The following is an 18135-nucleotide window of genomic DNA, read 5'->3' as shown; positions in this document are numbered from 1 at the left end:
AATAGTACAAAGTTCCTGTACAGCCTACACCCAGCTTCCCCTTATGCTAACATCTTATATAACCACATAATACTTTCAAAACTAAGATTTTAACATAAGTATAATATTATTAACTACACTGTAGGGTTTGTTTAGATTTCATTATTTCCACTCATGTCCTTTTTCTGTTCCAGAATCCAGTGCAGGATCCCACATTGCATTTAGTCACCGTGTTTCCTTAGTCTTCCCTCTATGACATTATCTTAGGTGACTCTTAACTTTGAAGAACATTGGTCAGATATTCTTTAGAATGTTTCTAGCTTTGGATTTGTCTAATGTCTAATGTTTTCTAATGATTGGAGTGAGACCATGCATTTTTGGAAGAACAGAACAGAAATGCTGTGTCCTTTTAGGAGAGGACATGATATTGATAGGTATTGTTAACGATGTTACCTTTGATCATTAGGTTCACATGGTGTCTGTCAGGGTTCTCTCTTCTTTATATTTATTCTGTATTCTGGAGAGATGCTTTGAGATGGTGGAAGGCTGAATAATGGCCTCAAAGATATCCAGATCTTAGTCTTTCAAATTTGTGAATGTTGCTGTCTATGGATGGTAAAGGAAACTTTGCATGTGTGATTAAGTTAAGGGTCTAGAAATGGGGAGAGATTATCTGGATAATCTGAGTGTCCCCTAAGTGCAACCACAAGTATCCTTTTAAGAGGGAGGCAGAGGGAGATTTCATACAGAAGCAGAAGGCTGTGTGACAACGGAAGCAGGGAGAGACTTGAAGATGCCCAGCTGCTGGCTTAACATGTGGAGAAAGGGGCCATGAGTCAGAAAACACAGCCCTAGAAGAGGCAATGAGACAGATTGCTCCCTGGCTCCTCCTGAGAGAGCATGGCCTTACTGAGACCTTGGTTTTGGCCCAGTTATATGGAATTTGGACTTCTGGCTCCCAAAATGGAAAGAGAATCAATTTGTGTTGTTTTAAGCCACTAAATATGTGGTAACTTGCTATAGTAGCCACAAGAAACTACTCTCCAGATGTCTCTATATTAAAACAGGATGTAAATGCCTGTTTCTGCTTACACTTTCACCCACTAATTTTTACATTCATTAGTAGATCTTGCCAGTAGCAATTATTTCTGTAGTATGTAATCCTCATTTTTTAATCTCTCATTCCTAAGACAGTTATTAATTGGAATTTTTCCGTAAGAAAGAGTTTTCCCCTTTTTCTTGTTTGTTTAATTATGGCATTACAGGCTTATGACTCATGATTATTTATTTCATTCTTTTTTTTTTTTTTTAAGATTTTATTTATTTATTTGACGGATAGAAATCGCAAGTAGGCAGAGCAGCAGGCAGAGAGAGAGAAGAGGAAGCAGGCTCCCTGATGAGTGGAGAGCCCGATGCAGGGCTCGATCCCAGGACCCTGGGATCATGACCTGAGCTGAAGGCAGAGGCTTTAGCCCACTGAGCCACCCAGGCGCCCCTATTTATTTCATTCTTTAGGTTATTACTTAATTCAATTGTTATTTGTTTTGTTGCTCTAATTGCTCCGGTTTTGGCAATTGGGAACTTCTTCCATTAGGCTCCTGTGCCCCTTTGACATGCTGTCATTCCCTGCTCCCCCCCCCCCCACCCCCAGTGTAAGCACTTCCTTATTTTCTGGCCCCACAATATATTTCAGACCCATCTTGTATTTTCTTGCCCTGTCTTTCTACTTTTATTATTTTACTTATGAATCCTGTTTTTCGAAGGCTTTTATTCCTTACCAGCTCTTTAAATGTATTAGTTAACTTATTTTCCTACAAGTTAAAATTATTCTAAGAAGCATATTTAGTCTGTTGAATTGTTCAAGATTACCTGTCTACCCCCAAGCGTAGGTATAATTCTAGTCAAATTAAGGAACCATAGGGACAAGATCTGGTTTCTGACAGGCTTTCCCAGTGTCAGAATTGCTGTTGACTTTTCATTAACACCTATCCTATGGTCCCTAGACCATCATAGCCTAATAAAAGCCTTCATGGCTTCTAACCTCACCAACTAAACTAGAGCTCATTTTTGGGGGAGCTTACTGGGAGTTTGGGATAAAACTAGATCAAATAGCAATAGAATAAACACTCACATCTTTGTAGCCCTTTGCTATTTTATCTTTTGAGGGGTATCTTACACACAATAGAATGCATGGATTGTAAATATATAGTACAATGGAAATTTGCATTTATATATGTCTTTGTAACTGTGGTAGTTCACTTCTAAGATGACTCCCAGGGACCCATGTTCGTATATAATTCTTTTTCTCTCGAGTGTGGAAAGGACCTGCAGATATGATGGGATATCACTCCAATGATTTGATTATGTAACAAAGTTGACTTTAAAAAAATATGCTACCCTAGGTAAACCTGACCTAATTGGATAAGCCCTGAACAGGAACCAGGTTCTTCTTGAAGAGAGTTGAAATGTGAGAAGGCTTCCATGTAAGGGAGATACTTTGTTACTGGGTCTAAAGGTGGAGGAGACCATGTGGCCACAAAGGTAGGCAGGTTCTAGGAACTGAAGGGCATTCCCTGATTGATGATCACCAAGGAAACAAGAAACTCAGTCTTAGAACCACAAGGAACTGAATCTGGCCAACAATTATTTTTTTATTTTTTATTTTTTTAATTAACACATAATGTATTATTTATTTCAGGGGTACAGGTCTGTGAATCATCAGTCTTACACAATTAAGAGCACTCACTGTAGCACATACCCTTCCCAATGTCGATCACCCAGCCACCCTATCCCTCCCTTCTACCCCAGCAACCCTCAGTTTGTTTCCTGAGATTAAGGGTCTCTTACAGTTTGTTTCCCTCCCCAGTCCTATCTTGTTTCTTTTTCCTTCCTTACCCCCCACAACCCCCTCACCCTGTGTCTTACAATCCTCATATCAGAAAGCTCGTATGATAATTGTATTTCTCTGATTGACTTAATTCACTTAATGTAATAATACCCTCTAGTTCCATCCACGGCGTTGCAAATAGCAAGCTTTTGTTTTATTTGATGGCTGAATATATTCCATTATATGTGTGTGTATGTGTGTGTGTGTGTACACATACTGCATCTTCTGTATCTGTTCATCTGTTGATGGACATCTAGGTTCTTTCCATAGTTTTGGCCAAAAATTTGAATGAGCCTGGAAGCAGATTTCTCTCATCTTCGGAAAGGTGCACAGCCCTGCTGACAGCTTGATTTCACCCTGTGAGACTCTGAGAATCCTGCTGTGCCTTGCCTTGGACTCTTGACAGAACTCTTGATAATAAATGTCCCTTGTTTTTGAGCTGCTTAAGTTTGTGGTGGTTTGTTACACAGCAATAGAAAATGAATTAAGTGTAACTACCACCCACATGAAGATACAGAATGTTTAAGTACATATAGAATATTTCCAACATTCCAGTGTTCTCTGTATTTAGAAATGATTGAGACTACTAATACTACTATAGTATTAGACTTTAATGACAGCCCTTCTAAACAACTAGTAATTTAACCATTTTGTAGATAATGAGACCAAGTTCCGGAGACTCATTCAGTTTGACACCTACAGGGGATTAAGAAGATGAAAGTTTAAGTGATTTCTGGGGTCTCACATTGGGGAGGTGGAGCCAAACATAAACCAGAGTCTCTGACTCAGGTCTGGCCCGTTTTCTGTGTCTCTTAACCCTGCTTGGGAGGTATGGTGGAGGACATCTTGCTGTTTGGGTTTGTCTGCAGTAGTGGAATCCATCAATTCTCTAAAATCTATGCATCCAAATGATGGAGTGAATGATGAAACACTGTTGGATGTTGGTGAAAACCAGACTGGTGCTGTAATGGATGACACGTCACTCTGTTGTTGATGTGGTAGCGTAGCAAATTGGACAAAACTATTTTGAAGACAAGCGCTTTCAGTTGTTGGAAAAAATACTTCCTACAGAATACATTTTATTTGGCTAATTTAGAAAATCAAAGGGCTCATATCCTCCATATAAAATCTAACTGATACCATTTGCGGGTAGGAAGCCCACTCCCACAACTGTATCTGTAGTATAATGTATGCCTTTGTAAACAGTATAGCCCTGACCACTAGCTGTCCCTACAACTCTTTGAGAAACTTTGGCAAGTCACTCTGTGACATACTTTCTTCGCCTTTAAAAGATATTTAGACTAAAAAAAAAAAGATATTTAGACTAGCTATTATTTGAAGTCCTTTTCAACATTCTTTAAGTATGTAGGTATTTATACCTATACCTATTTATAGCTTTCCTCTGTAAAATGCTTAGCTTTTGGAAGACTAAAGTATAAAGAAAAAAAATTAAATTCCCAGGATTTCCTAGGGGGACTCAAGGGTAAATTCACACTCAAGCTCCAGTAATGACTGTGTAGCCAGGACCTTCTCACAGTCCCAGCACTTGACAGGGTATCCCTAAACAGCTCCACACATGCCGTCCTCATTTCTTGTCTCCTTGAGATGACACCCTAGTGTTCCTGTGCCCACTGTGTTCCCTAATGCAAGGAATTGTTTGATTCTTTTTCTTCTCTGTCTTGTCTTGTTTTTCCTTTCATGAACTGTACATTCTCATTTGGCCTACTTTTTCCTTTTCTTTGTTCTGTAGGTAATACCATGCCGAAAAATTAAGGGACTTGTGCATAACATGTACTTACACACACCTCCCACCCTTAATTCACACTGTATCTCTCACCCAGCTCTTTCTAGATAGTTTAGGGAATTTTTTTTCCCTCTGCATTTTCTCTCTCATTTTGTCTCATTTGTGGCCCAAATAGCCCTCGTTTTAAAAGGCTAATGAATGACATGGGATGACACCCTTTGGAGGAAAATATAAGCTACAGGTTTTTTTTTTTTTTTTTAAGATTTTATTCATTAATTTGACAGACAGAGATCACCAGCAGGCAGAGAGAGGGGGGGAAGCAGGCTCCTCACCAAGCAGCGAGCCCAGTGAGGGGCTCAATCCCATGACCCTGGGATCATGACCCGAGCCAAAGGCAGAGGCTTTAACCCACTGAGCCACCCAGGCGCCCCCAAGCTTTGATTTTTAAAAAGAAGCCAATACTGTTTAGAGAAGCAGGGACCTTACCTGCAAGTAATCGAAACTATTCCTTCTGATTTTGCATAAAGATCTTCTCTGTCTTTATAATGACCTCCAGGAAAACTTCTTCCTTCATTGTCAGTATTTAAGATAACTGTAAAATTAAGTAATAAGTAATTTTTGTTTTAAAATTACTTTAAAAAATATTTTATTTATTTATTTGTCAGAGATTGAGAGAGAGCACACAAGCAGGGGGAGCAGCAGGCATAGGGAGAAGCAGACTCCCTGCTGAGCAAGGAGCCTGATGTGGGACTCCATCCCAGGACCCTGGGACCATGACCTGAGCCGAAGGCAGATGCTTAACCAACTGAGCCACCCAGGCATCCCAAAATTACTTTTATTCCACATGCATAGTACATTAGGGTTATATATTCAATTTTAGAGACTTTCATATTTTATGTGAAAATTCTGAGATCCAAGAAATGCTGACTTTGAAACAACTTAAGACTCGTTAAAGTCTTATTAAAATAGGAAAGGTGTTGGGATGCCTGGGTGGCTCAGTGGATTAAGCATCTGCCTTCAGCTCATGTTATGATCTCAGGGTCCTGGAATCGAGCCTCACATCAGGCTCCCTGCTCAGCAGAGTATGCTTTTCCCTTTCTTTCTCCTTCTGCTTCTCTCCTCTGCTCCTGCTCTTTCTCAAATGAATAAATAAAATCTTAAAAAAAAAAAAAAAAGGAAATGTGTTTGTTTCAGCTGACCATAAGAGGACAATGCAGGTTCATGTATTTTACTTTAAAAATATGCTCTGTTATCTAGTGCTGCATGTGTAAAGAATCAGTGGCAGGTTCAGTAATTGATTTGCTTTGCTTGACTTAACTCTGGTAATAAATATTTGAATGGAAATGGTAATTGTTTCCTGTGTGATATATGCTTTTCTTTATAACATGTATTTGACATAGAATAGCCAAGTCTCCTAAATTAACCATGGTAAAAATGGTAACTTCAAAATCACTCTTAATTCCCAGTCTAGTAAATGTTTTCTTTGGGGCCCAGGTGTCTTCTCTAGAGCTCTCTGCCTTTGTAAGCTTGACGTGCTGATGTAATGAGGGAGCTTTAGGCAGGTTATGGTAACATAGGAAAGCCACACTTGGTGACATGGGGAGAAATTGTTTTTGAATAAGCCAGATAAATATTTACCCGCCCTAGTTTTCCTTTGACAATCACATTCTCCAAGTAAAGTTTTTATTTTCCTCCCTCCCTCTCTCTCTCTCTTTCTTTCTTTCTTGTAAAGTTTAAAAAAAAAAAATGCTGTTTACCTTTCTGCTTAGGCCCTGAACCTTCAAAGAATTAGCAGCTGCCTAAGTTAAAAGATGAAATTTGCACTGTCTATCAAATAGGGCATCTTCTTTGAAGAGAATAAAACCAAAATGATTTTGTGTAATATGAATAATATCAATATGATAAACTGAAAATAGGCACAAATACGGGACTCATAGTTAAATTGCTGAGTCGTATAAACATTTGGATTTCAAATTGTGGTTTAACAGGTGAGACTGCAGAATTACTGGATTATGATAAGGTTGGAGACTTGGGGTGTGTAAGGAAGTGATGTCAAGTAATTGGTGGTTTTTGAAGACTGTAGATTCGAATAAGTGTTGGAAATGAATACGTGTACAGCTTCAGGAAGAAAGCCAAACAGAAAATGGCTGCCATCTACAACCATATTCTTTTGAGGGGTGATGTTGCACGGTGGTTAGAACGTGGGCTCTGGGGCTCACCAGCCTGGATCAGGTCTTGGCTTTGCCACTTATGAGCTTTGGGTCTAGGTCAAGCCACTTAGCTGTTTTGAAAGGTAGGGGTAACAATAGCACCTACCTCTTAAAGGTTTATCATGAGCATCGAATGAGATAATATGTTTAATTGCAGAGTAAACTCACAAGAAATATTTGCCATCCCAGTCTGTCTATTTTGAAGCATGTAAAGTGTGTTGTTTCTGCAAAAGCATTTTCCGAGGGAGGTGTTAGGGCAGAAGGATTTGACTCTCCCTCTGAAACGTGTGCTGGCACTTGTGTCATCATGTGTAGTGAGTACACTTGTGTCATCATGTGTAGTGAGTATAAAATGGCTGCTCCATTTTATCTTATTTTACAAAGATTTTATTATTTGTCAGAGACGGGGGAGAGAGAGAGCGCACGCGCGCACAAGCCGGGGGAGCAGCAGGCAGAGGGAGAAGCAGGCTTCCCACGGAGCAGGGAGTCTGATGTGGGACTTGATCCCAGGACCCCAGATCATGACCTGAGCTAAAGGCAGACAATAAAGCGACTGAGCCACCCAGGCACCCCTGCTGCTGCATGTTAAATACTGTTCATTGTGCAAAAAGACCTTCTGAGCCTTCTGTGTTCTGGGGAATAATTCCTTAGAGTGTGTACATTTGGTTTGTTCTCTGTATTGAGTGGTGGTTTTCTGAATTCATATTTGATTATAGGACCCATAGGTTAAAACTTCCCTTTTTTTTTTTTTTTTTTTTTTTTTTTTTAAAGATTTTATTTATTTATTTGACAGAGAGAAATTACAAGTACACTGAGAGGCAGGCAGAGAGAGAGAGAAGGAAGCAGGCTCCCTGCTGAGCAGAGAGCCCGATGTGGGACTCAATCCCAGGACCCTGAGATCATGACCCGAGCCGAAGGCAGCGGCTTAACCCACTGAGCCACTCAGGCGCCCCTAAAACTTCCCTTTTAATAGGCTGAGCAAGAGACTGATCTAGCTATACAAATATAAAATATAAATTTAAGATGTGACTTACCTCATAGGCTTTTGTATGAGAAACTTAGTCTGGGATAATACTGGACAGTATTTATATCTACACATTTCCATGATATTTGCCTGCTTTTATTTTTGGCTTTGATAGAAACATGCATAATCAGAGAGGAATGCTCAAGGTCCCCTTTTCCCCTTCTGTCCACCAAAACCCTCACACACAGTTCAGATCTTCCTATTTTTATGCGAAGGAGAACCTTTTGTAGCAAGGGGAAAGTCTGGGATTTCTCTGAATTGTGATGACAGTAAATCTTACCCATATACAAGCAGGCTAACAAATATAGGGGCATAATTTTGTTTCTTGGGGCATTTTCCATGTAGAGTTTGTTGGAGGAGACTTTCAGAATATCTTATTTTTTTCCTTTTTCTTTTCAGAAACTAACAATCTAGAAATATCACAAGGCTCAGGAACTTTTCCTTCTGGATATTATTACAAAGACCAGTGGAGGCCCAGAAAGTTTAAGATGCGCCAGTTTAATGACCCTGACAACATCACAGAATGCTTACAAAGAAAAGTGGTGTACTTATTTGGAGATTCAACAATCAGGCAATGGTTTGAATACCTTACTACGTTTGTTCCAGGTTGGTACTTAACATTTTATTTTACAGCTCTTTTCCACTTACACAGAATCAGCTTGCTTCACTCCAGTGCCTGAGGAAGGGCACCAGCCAAGGAAGTAGTTATTTCTCTGTAGGACTAAAGAGGTATCCTAACCCTGAAGAGCTGTGTGATGGTTTCTGATCCATGGTGGAGTTGACGCATTGATGGAAGCACTGGGTCCTTGGTGAAGTTTCAGACCACTGATTAGCTGTGTGATCTTGGACATGTTATTGACTTAATGAAGGACTTCTCCATCCTTCATTTCTTCACACATGCAATGAGGCAGTGGGACGGTGTTACCTTACAGCAGACCTTTACTTTTGCTGTTCTGGGCTCTACAACAGAAGTGGACATTTCCAATCATTTCTCTCCTAGTTGTTTGGTCAGACTCCAAGTTTGTAATAGATTTCACCGGAAGGAAGCAGACAAACTTACTGTGGTCCATTTTAATGCATCCATTCAGCAAAACCTTCCCAGTGTCGTCCGTTGGGCATACCATTGGTATGATTCTGAGATGAGCGGGCTCCTACTGAGGGAGTCTTGATCAGTCCCAGCATTCTTAGCGTCCCGATTTCACTGCTGGGCTCTGGGGGTGCTATCCAGACTCAGAATAAAGCCCCACTCACTGGAGAGCCATCCTTTATTCAAGAGCCTTTTCCTCCACGTGGAAGGTGTGTGGATGGGGCTAGGAGGGATGAGTCCCGGGTAACAGCACTAAAGCCCCTGCTTACAATTTAGAGAGCTGACAAGTAATTCTGTGGTAACTATTTTTGAGGGTTGTGTATGGCAGGGCTTTCCACCAAGCACAGTACCCCAGTTTTGTTGTGAGTTGTTGTTGGTATTTTTTTCATCTTTTTTTTTTTTTTTTTTAACATCAACGTAGTTTCAGACTTAATTTTTAGAAGGAAAGGAAGAAGTAGATATGATCCCCAAAGTAGAAAGTTAATTTCAGTTTTCGTTTTGCTTGTTTTTTTGAAATAAGCATAGCCGAATTTAGTCAATAAAACATGAATTAAAAACGAGAAAAAGAGATATAATTTGTATGGCATAATGCTAAATATGTTTTGATGCTGGCTAGGCAGATTCCTCCAAGAATCTGTACTTGTTTGTTTCTTAAGTTCTAATGACGTAGCTCATTATTTTCTTTCATCGGAGTGATCACATTGAGTGTCTTGTTTTCCACTATATCCTTTGCAGACAGATTTTCACCTGATAAAGCCTCGTGTCAGTGCTTGATCTTAATCAAAAGAGAAATTGGTAGCTTGAGTTCATTCAACTTAAGTGGGGCCAAATGCTAAGTAGTAATGAATCAGATAGGAAAATCTAAAAGAGGAGCCTGAGACTGTAGGAGAGAAAAGTGACACCTTTAACCTGTAAGAAGAATGTACGCCAATTATAGTGTGATGTTACTTCTTCAGAATTGACAGTGTACCTCTTGAGATCAAGGACTGTTGACTTACCCATCTGATCCTTGCTGGTTCATGGCACTGAGTAGGTGCTCAGAAGTGCTGATTGACTTGGGTTGCCAGAAGTTACTTAGTCTGTTCTCTGAAAGGCACTTGTAGGAGCATTTAAGTATATGAGACAGGTCCTCTTCCCTTATGGGGCTTATGTTAAGTGATGAATTGTATAGACAGAGTTTTTTAGGGTTAACCAAAGAGAAATAATCACTGATTCCTGGGACCTTCAGAAGATCTCAGAGGAGATAAACTCTGAAACACCACTTAGACAATTGGGAGGAAGAAGGGAATTCTAACTTGTACAGCTGTCTTTGTTATTCTTGTGACAGAGATAGACATTCTCTAAGGTATTATTATGATTTTCCATCCATAGGGTGAAATAGAAAGTCAAAAGAAACAGGGTTGCTCCTTTCTTTCATGTATTGCAAAAAGAGGTATTTGGTTAATATTATATGTTCTTAAAAAAGCAGAAGTTAGAGCCCTTGTCCTAGAAGAAACAGTATTTGTCCATTAGAAGAATAATGTGTAAATGCCAAGTTGATTTTTAAGATATTCAACAGTAGGTGCAAACAGGAAGATACCTTGGCCTAATGGTTAGAGGTAAAGAGGTTATTTTGCTTCTGAGGTGTACAGACAGGTATCACTGATAGTTTAAATAATAAATATGTTAGACTAAAGGTCTATTGAGGCCAGTGAAATAATTATTCCCCTTACACTTGTACCTTTTCGTTATGCTTTCTTTTAAGAAAAAGTTCTTTTAAGCTGCAAAGTATAGAATGAACATAATATATGTGCTTGGTTTTATGAATTTGAGTTTTATGAATTTGAGTTTTCTTTGTTTCAGATTTAGTGGAGTTTAACTTGGGTAGTCCCAAGAATGTGGGTCCTTTCCTCGCGGTGGACCAGAAGCACAACATCCTGCTCAAATATCGCTGCCATGGTCCACCCATCCGTTTTACAACTGTCTTTAGCAATGAGCTCCATTATGTGGCCAATGAGCTGAATGGCATCGTGGGAGGGAAGAACACCGTGGTTGCCATAGCTATATGGTCTCATTTCAGCACCTTCCCCTTGGAAGTGTACATCCGGCGGCTCAGGAATATCCGTCGAGCCGTGGTCCAGCTCCTGGATCGAAGCCCTAAGACCGTTGTAGTCATTCGAACAGCCAATGCCCAAGAGCTGGGGCCTGAGGTGAGCCTTTTCAACAGTGACTGGTACAATTTTCAGCTGGACACCATCCTCCGGAAGATGTTCTCAGGGGTTGGAGTGTATCTCGTTGATGCCTGGGAGATGACCTTGGCTCATTATTTACCCCACAAGCTACATCCAGATGAAGTTATTGTGAAGAACCAACTGGACATGTTCTTGTCCTTTGTGTGCCCCGTGGAGACCTAGCCCGCCCTGGAGGGGACTGGAGGAATCACATTACCTGTGTTATAGGAAGTTTATGGCTGGCCCCATGGAGAGATAGCTGCTAGTGACATGTACAAAATTTCAAAAGGAACTGGACTTTATATGAGACTTCTAAGGAGCTTAGAAAATGCAGGTTGCATTTATATCTACCTACAGGATTTTTTTCCAATCTTTACATAGCCATTGGAGAATCATTATTAACAGCATCTACGCACTGTATTCCTCTTGTAACCAAAGATGCTAATGAGTGTATTTGAATTAGCCTCTCTTGAGAGGAGAGAGTACTGTGCTAAAAACTGTGAGACATATTCTGACCTAAATGGTTGGTAGTGAAGTTTTTGTAGCTTATCTGGTAAAGGAGAATGAGCTTATCTGTATGAACAGCACAGTTGATCCATCTTTGGTGGGATGAACTAATGAGGCTTCTGGTCAGTGCCTTCTGTAACACACTGAAGACTGCTGTGTCTTGGGAGTTTCTCTTGATGATCCACCTTTTCTGAGTTGCTTTTCAGGCTGGAATCCTTGCTCAGATGTTTCTAGTGAGAATATTTATAATATTCTGCATTTATCTAGAAAAGAAGCAAAAGGAAAGTATGAAAACAGTACAAAAAATCTGTGTGTCCAATTGATACTTGCACTGGGGGGTTGTTACTTATTTCAGCTGAATTTTACATGATGAATACTTTAAAATCATCACTTTTGGAACTGGAAGGGGCAATCTATAAATGGAAATTTATTTTTGTGTTTTGAAGTTTGAGGGTTTTAAGAACTGCATTTTATGTAAAGATTGTTTATTATAAAGTTGTAGAAGTTACTTGCATCAATTTCAAGTGTTTCTTTTTTGGTTGTTATTCTGAATTGCATACCAACATTAGAAATTAAAATCTAATTAGAATCTAAAGTTCAATATTGAGATCTAGAACAGGTTTTATTGATTTGAATGTAAGGTACACACATTCTCTCATGCTTGGAAGTAAAAAGCTGCTATTCCTACTGCTATCTTAAAATAATTGAGTTATTGACTTTACTTGACTGTCTTTACCTTATTAATTTAGATGAGTTTAGGTTAACTTGGGGCCTTTTAGTAAGTATAAGTACTCTTTTCCGAGCCACAATAGGTTACAATCTAGTTTTAGTTATCCATAAAGGGACAGATGAAGAGACTGGGGAAGCTTTAGAGATGAAGACAGTTGCTTAAAGCATGAAAAAGAATACACTCTTAGGAGAGTGGGCCAAAGAATTTGGAGTTTTAACTTAGAACAGAGAGTGTAAGATCTTCCTTCTTAGCCTTGAGGACCACCTTCAGTTTATAAAATATATATATGGGGCAAGGAGATTTTAAATTATTTTCTGAGTCTAAAGAGGACCAACAAGTAGTTAAAAATATTAAGAAAGCTTAATTTTAATGGTCTTGAAGCTTTAGAGTGTCTGAGAATCACCTGGAATATTTGATAAAAATACAGACTTAGGGCTCATGCTTCTGGCAATTGTGGAATCAACCTTTGTTTCAGTTGTCCAGTGATTGATGCAATAGTAGTATTCTATACTTTGATAAAAACCAACTAAGGGAAGAAGGAAGATAGAACTAAGGAAATAATATAGCTTGTCTATTATTTCAAGAGCTTATTCCTTAACATTTAATTATGATCATGATCTAGTAGCCTAGGTGATATTAGGTACCTTTTATAGATGAGGAACTCAAGTTTGGATTTGAACCAAGGTATGTGAGAAGTACATAGCCCTTTTCAACTACAACTTGTTGGACTTTATAAAGAGAGATTCTCTTTTTCACAAAAGAACTTTTTGAGCATTTTCTCAAAGATTGCTGGAGGAGGCCGAGGCTTCATCTTCTTAGGAGAATTATGGTTTCCACTGCCTCTCCAGGGCTTTGACATAATGCTTTTATTTTTTTTTTTTAAGATTTTATTTGTTTATTATTAGAGAGACAAAACAAGTGGGAGGAGGGGCAGTGGTAGAAGCAGACTCCCCACTGAGCAGGGAGCCCGATGTGGGACTTGATTCCAGGACCCTGGGATCATCATCTGAGCTGAAGGCAGAAGCTCAGCCAACTGAGCCACCCAGGTGCCCTGGAGTGATGCTTCTTGTTTGTGCAGATGATTTCTTGTGAGATCTCATCCAGTTTCTGTTACTTTTTGATATAGTTATATAAGGCCCTAAAGATTTGATGACACAATTTCTTGAAGTATTCTAATTGACTTTGTCTCTTTACTAATTTACCTGCCTTCAAGAGGAAGGTAAATTTTCCTTTCCAGAGAGAGGGGTGTGAGCTGGGGGAGGAGCAGAGAGAGGGAGAGAAAATCTTAAGCAGGCTCCACACCTAGCATAGAACCTGATGTGGGGCTTGATCTTACAACCCTGAGATCATGACCTGAGCCAAAATTAAGAAGACAGATGCTTATGGGTGCTTAGGTGGCTCAATTGGTTAAGTGTTTGACTCTTCCTGGGAGAGAGTCCTGCTTTGAGCCCACACTCAGTGGGGAGATTGCTTGAGATTCTCTGTCCTCTCCCTCTATTCCCGGCCCCAACCACCACTCAGGTTCAGTCTCTCCTTCTCAAAAACGAATAAATCTTAAAAAAAAAAAAAATAAGATGCTTTAACTGACTGAGCCACCTGGGTATGCCTCTAACTTGTTTTTATATTCTCTGGCCTTAAAAAGGATTTTATTTCTTATTTAAAGAAAGTGCAAGTGAGGGGAGAGGGAGAGAGAGAATCTCAAGCAGATTCCATGCTGAGCGTGGACCCCAACTCAGGGTTTGATCTCACAACCATCAGATCAAGACCTGAGCCAAAATCAAGAGTCCCATGCTTAACCAACTGAGCCACCCATATGTCCCTCCAAAAATGTGTTTAAGTGTGGAGTTTGGAGTAATATTTTAATTTCTTCTGAAAAGTTTAATTTAGGCCAGTAACACATAGTTGTGAATATTAGCATTCCAGCCAAATAATATAATATGTTATATATATTTTCCTTTATAAATATAAAGGGCATCGTTATTTGAGAACTGTAAAACCTAGACAAAAATCTCTAGATAGAATCCATAATTCTATCATCTGAATGTGATAGGCATAGCATTCTGATATATTTTCTTCCAGGTTTTTTTAAAACCACATAGCTAAAATCACAGGTAATATGTAATTTGTATCTTTTTTAAAAATTTAACATACAAATATTTTCTAGTTAGTCTTCATAACTGAATTATAAAAGTCTGCCCAACAGTTCAGCTAATGCTGTTACTATTTAATGAAGTTGATCATTATGGTTGGACATTTAGGTTTATAATAAAATATTAAGCACTGGTTTATATATAGTTTCATTAGGTTAAATCATGGACTTTTATTTTGGAATGACAGCATTAATTTCATTTAGTGGATCTCCTCATATTCTAGAGCTCAGATGATTGATTTGATGCTCCTTGTGAAAGGGATAATCCATAATAAGGCCCTTCTATGCACATTATATTTTCTAGAAGTTTTCTTACTAAGAGTAACCTTTCATTAGCAGTACAAAACAGACCTTTGGTGTTCCACTATGATCCATTTTACCATTATGAACAACCATCATTTTTTCAAACTTTTAAAACAAATTTTATTTATTTATGAAGGAGAGAGAGTGTGTGCATAAGAAGGGGGGAATGGCAGTCAGTGGGACAAACAGGCTCCCTGCTGAGCAAGGAGCCCAAAATAGGACTCCATCCTAGGACCCTGGGATCATGACCTGAGCCAGAGGCAGCCACTTGACATTGATTGACATTACCTGGCTTCAGGTATTATGTTTCAGATTGCTACATTGGGGTGTAACAAGAATATTTGGTAAGCCTTTACATATTCATATTATATGCCAGAGATGAGTCTTTTCTGGGCCCTATTAAAGGAAAAAGCAATTACTGGGAGAAGCACCAGGAAATTACCAACCCCCCAAGGATGCTCAGCATTATCTGGATATATTCAGTTTATTAGCATTAGCTAGTTACTTATGTTAGAAATTCCACTTTAAGTGCATTCATTCTCTTGTGTTAATTATTTTCTTCAGGGTTTATGTCTACAGTGTGGTCTCAGTGCCTTATAATGCCTGACTTCTCAGTTGTAATAACTAGATAGGATTTTGAAGGTGTTCTTTTTCTCTTTGAAAGTAAGACTGCAGTTCCTGAGAATTGGGAGCACCTAGGAATGGGGGGACGACTGGGAAGTGGTGGGAGATAAGAGGGTTGCTGAAGGCAGAACTTTATAGGATACAGAAGGCAGAAGGGCACAAAATGCACTTCACCAAGTACAGTCTAACCTATCTCTTGAAAGTGCATTTACATTTTAACCTATATTTTATTTTTTAAGATTTTATTTTGAGAGAGAGAGAAGGAGCAGGGGAGGGGGCAGAGGGAGAGGGAGAAGGACTCCCCACTCAGCCGGGAGCTAGATCTCTCTCCATCCATCCCAGGACCCTAGCTAGGGTCATGACCTGAGCTGAAGGCAGAGGCTTAACTGACTGAGCCACCCAGTTGCCCCACATTTTAACTTTTTTAAAAAGTGTGAATTTAAGTATCATATTTTGATTTATTTTTTAAAATATTTTATTCATTTGAGAAAGAGAGAGCACAAGTGGAGAGAGGGACAGTGGGGGAGGGAGAGGGGAAAAGAATCTCTCAAGCCCACTCCACACTGAGCAGGGAGCCCCATACAGGGTTGGATCTCTCACAACACTAAGGTCAGAACCTGAGCTACTCCGAGGGCCCTCATACTCGCTTTAATAATATTCTCCATTGAATGAGAGGAAGTCAGGAAGAAGGATTTCCTGCTAAAGTTTTAAGGATTTTTTGGTCTTTAGCTCTAGATGTCCATTCCTATTGGCGACTCACACATGTCTGGTCTAATTATAAAGGTGCATTTTAACACTGCGGGGGGTGCGGGGGGGTGGCTGGGGAAGCAATACAGGGATTACAGTTGTAATTGTCCCAGAAGGAAAAGGAGTCACAGTGAAACCAAATGTCATAGGCAAAATCCTTTAAATGTTACGCAATAGTTCATTCTCTGTTTAAATTCACCCCACTCTACCCGCTGCCCCTGCCCCAGTGAAAATAACGCGATCCTGTTAAAGAACCACTGCATTAGTTATGTCTCAGATTATCCTTTGTCACTGAAGGCACATGACTACTGAAGGCGATACTACTTTTTGATTGCCATGCTTTGAAAAGCTGTGTTGTAGGAAGTATCAACATCCCTCCTCCCCCCCCCCCCGCCCCCCCCCCCCCCCAAGACCTACAGGAAAAAAGCTAAATAAGAAGAGGTGAATCAAATGAGGGAGCAACGCCAACGCCCGGTGTGGATTCATTGAGATTTTAGAAAGGCATCCCTAGGAAAAATGTTTTGTTTTTGTATTTTCCTTTGATTCCTCTGCGGGATTCCAGTCCAGGTCTTGGAACCGGCCCTCGAGGGGAATGTCCGGGACTCGGGTTGGTACCTTTTTGGCTTGGGAATTTCCAGTATGCAGAAAAAAAAATCCACAAACCTAGTCGTCCTGGCCCCCTCCCCGCCTCCTCCGCCCCTCCTCCGTGCCCACGCAACCCCTTTCCAGCGGCCGTTTGATTGTATTCTGTATTTTAGAAAATAGGTCCTTAGCTTCCCCCGCCCCCATGCGCTCTAGAGTGCTGAACAGAAAGCGGACGCTATAAAGGGGGACGGGGAGAGGGGCTGGCCCCTTATTGCCACGAGGTCAGACGCCGAGTTTTAGAGAAAGAGGCTGCTTAACTGCTGCTGCTTATCATGTAACCTCAAAAGGAAACTGATCATCTCTCTCATGCTCTCACGTACTTGGGTTTATTATCGCTGATTACAGCTGGAAACAATTGATTTGCCTTTACGTATTTCTATGACTTGGCTCTTCAAACACTAAGGTATATTTTTATTATTTGATATTTAGTATGAAAAAGTCTCTTAAATGCTAAGCTTCCCCCCCCCCCATATTCATTCTTGACTTTGAAATCACTTTCTGATCATATTTGTTTGGGGGCAAAATATTGGGGGGCAGTGTTTTAGGGGGGAAATAATCTGGGATATTTCTCTAGCTTGGTAATAGCCGTGAGTCTCATCTGTTTGCCTTGAAGGGTCAGGAAGAACTAAAATGTTGATGGAGAAGGTGGAGAGGATGCCTGATGGAAATACCATAAATCTGATACAATAATTTATCTTTAGTCTGTGATGTAAAACTGTGATACCCCAAGGCAGAAATCTGCTGGGTTTGAGTGTGGATTCAGAGGTGTAGTTTCTCTCTCACTCATTTAATGCCCTCATTGATTCTTATGTTACCCCTGTAAAATTAAAGACAAGTATTACAAGACAATTTTATGAGTGAGGGAAATCTTGAAATTTGATGACCTGGCTGGACCCCCAGATTTATGACAATTTCTATAAGGTATTTGAAGGAATTCTTTGCGAATAAAAATACATTTCTAGGTAGGGTGCATTAGAGATTCTCTTCACAAGGATCAGTAGATTTGTAAACTGGCTGTCAAGGGGTGGGTGTGTCCTAAAGAGGGTGACATTTACTATATACATTTTAAGCACTTGGTGCTTATATATTCCACCACTTTAAATCTACCATCTAAAGAAATACAGTATCTGGGCAGGTGAAATACTTTTTGCCTTAGATAGTAGGTTGTTTAGACAGTAAAAGGAGAGAAACATTTGCAAGTCTTATTCATTACCCTCAGTAATCTCTGATAGAAGAGTAGATCAATGAAACAGATCATCTATAAACTTGAAGAGAATCCTGAAGTCTTT

At 39.8% G+C, this 18135-nt stretch overlaps 1 protein-coding gene across 5 annotated transcripts in view; it reads left to right on the top strand.

Moving 5' to 3' along the window:
- Nucleotides 1-12166, top strand: part of NXPE3 (neurexophilin and PC-esterase domain family member 3) — a 46594-nt gene extending 34428 nt beyond the window's left edge. For all 5 annotated transcript variants that reach the window (XM_059164273.1, XM_059164275.1, XM_059164272.1 and 2 more), the window contains exons 6-7: nt 8244-8450; nt 10774-12166. In XM_059164273.1, coding sequence (XP_059020256.1) covers nt 8244-8450; nt 10774-11324 — 758 coding nt within the window. In that variant the 3' untranslated portion in view covers nt 11325-12166. The remainder of the gene's footprint in view (nt 1-8243; nt 8451-10773) is intronic.
- The last annotated feature ends 5969 nt before the right edge of the window (nt 12167-18135 follow it).

The sequence above is a fragment of the Mustela lutreola genome, chromosome 2 (assembly GCF_030435805.1).
Source record: "Mustela lutreola isolate mMusLut2 chromosome 2, mMusLut2.pri, whole genome shotgun sequence".
NCBI lineage: Eukaryota > Metazoa > Chordata > Mammalia > Carnivora > Mustelidae > Mustela > Mustela lutreola.
This window is presented reverse-complemented; position numbering and strand designations above follow the sequence as displayed.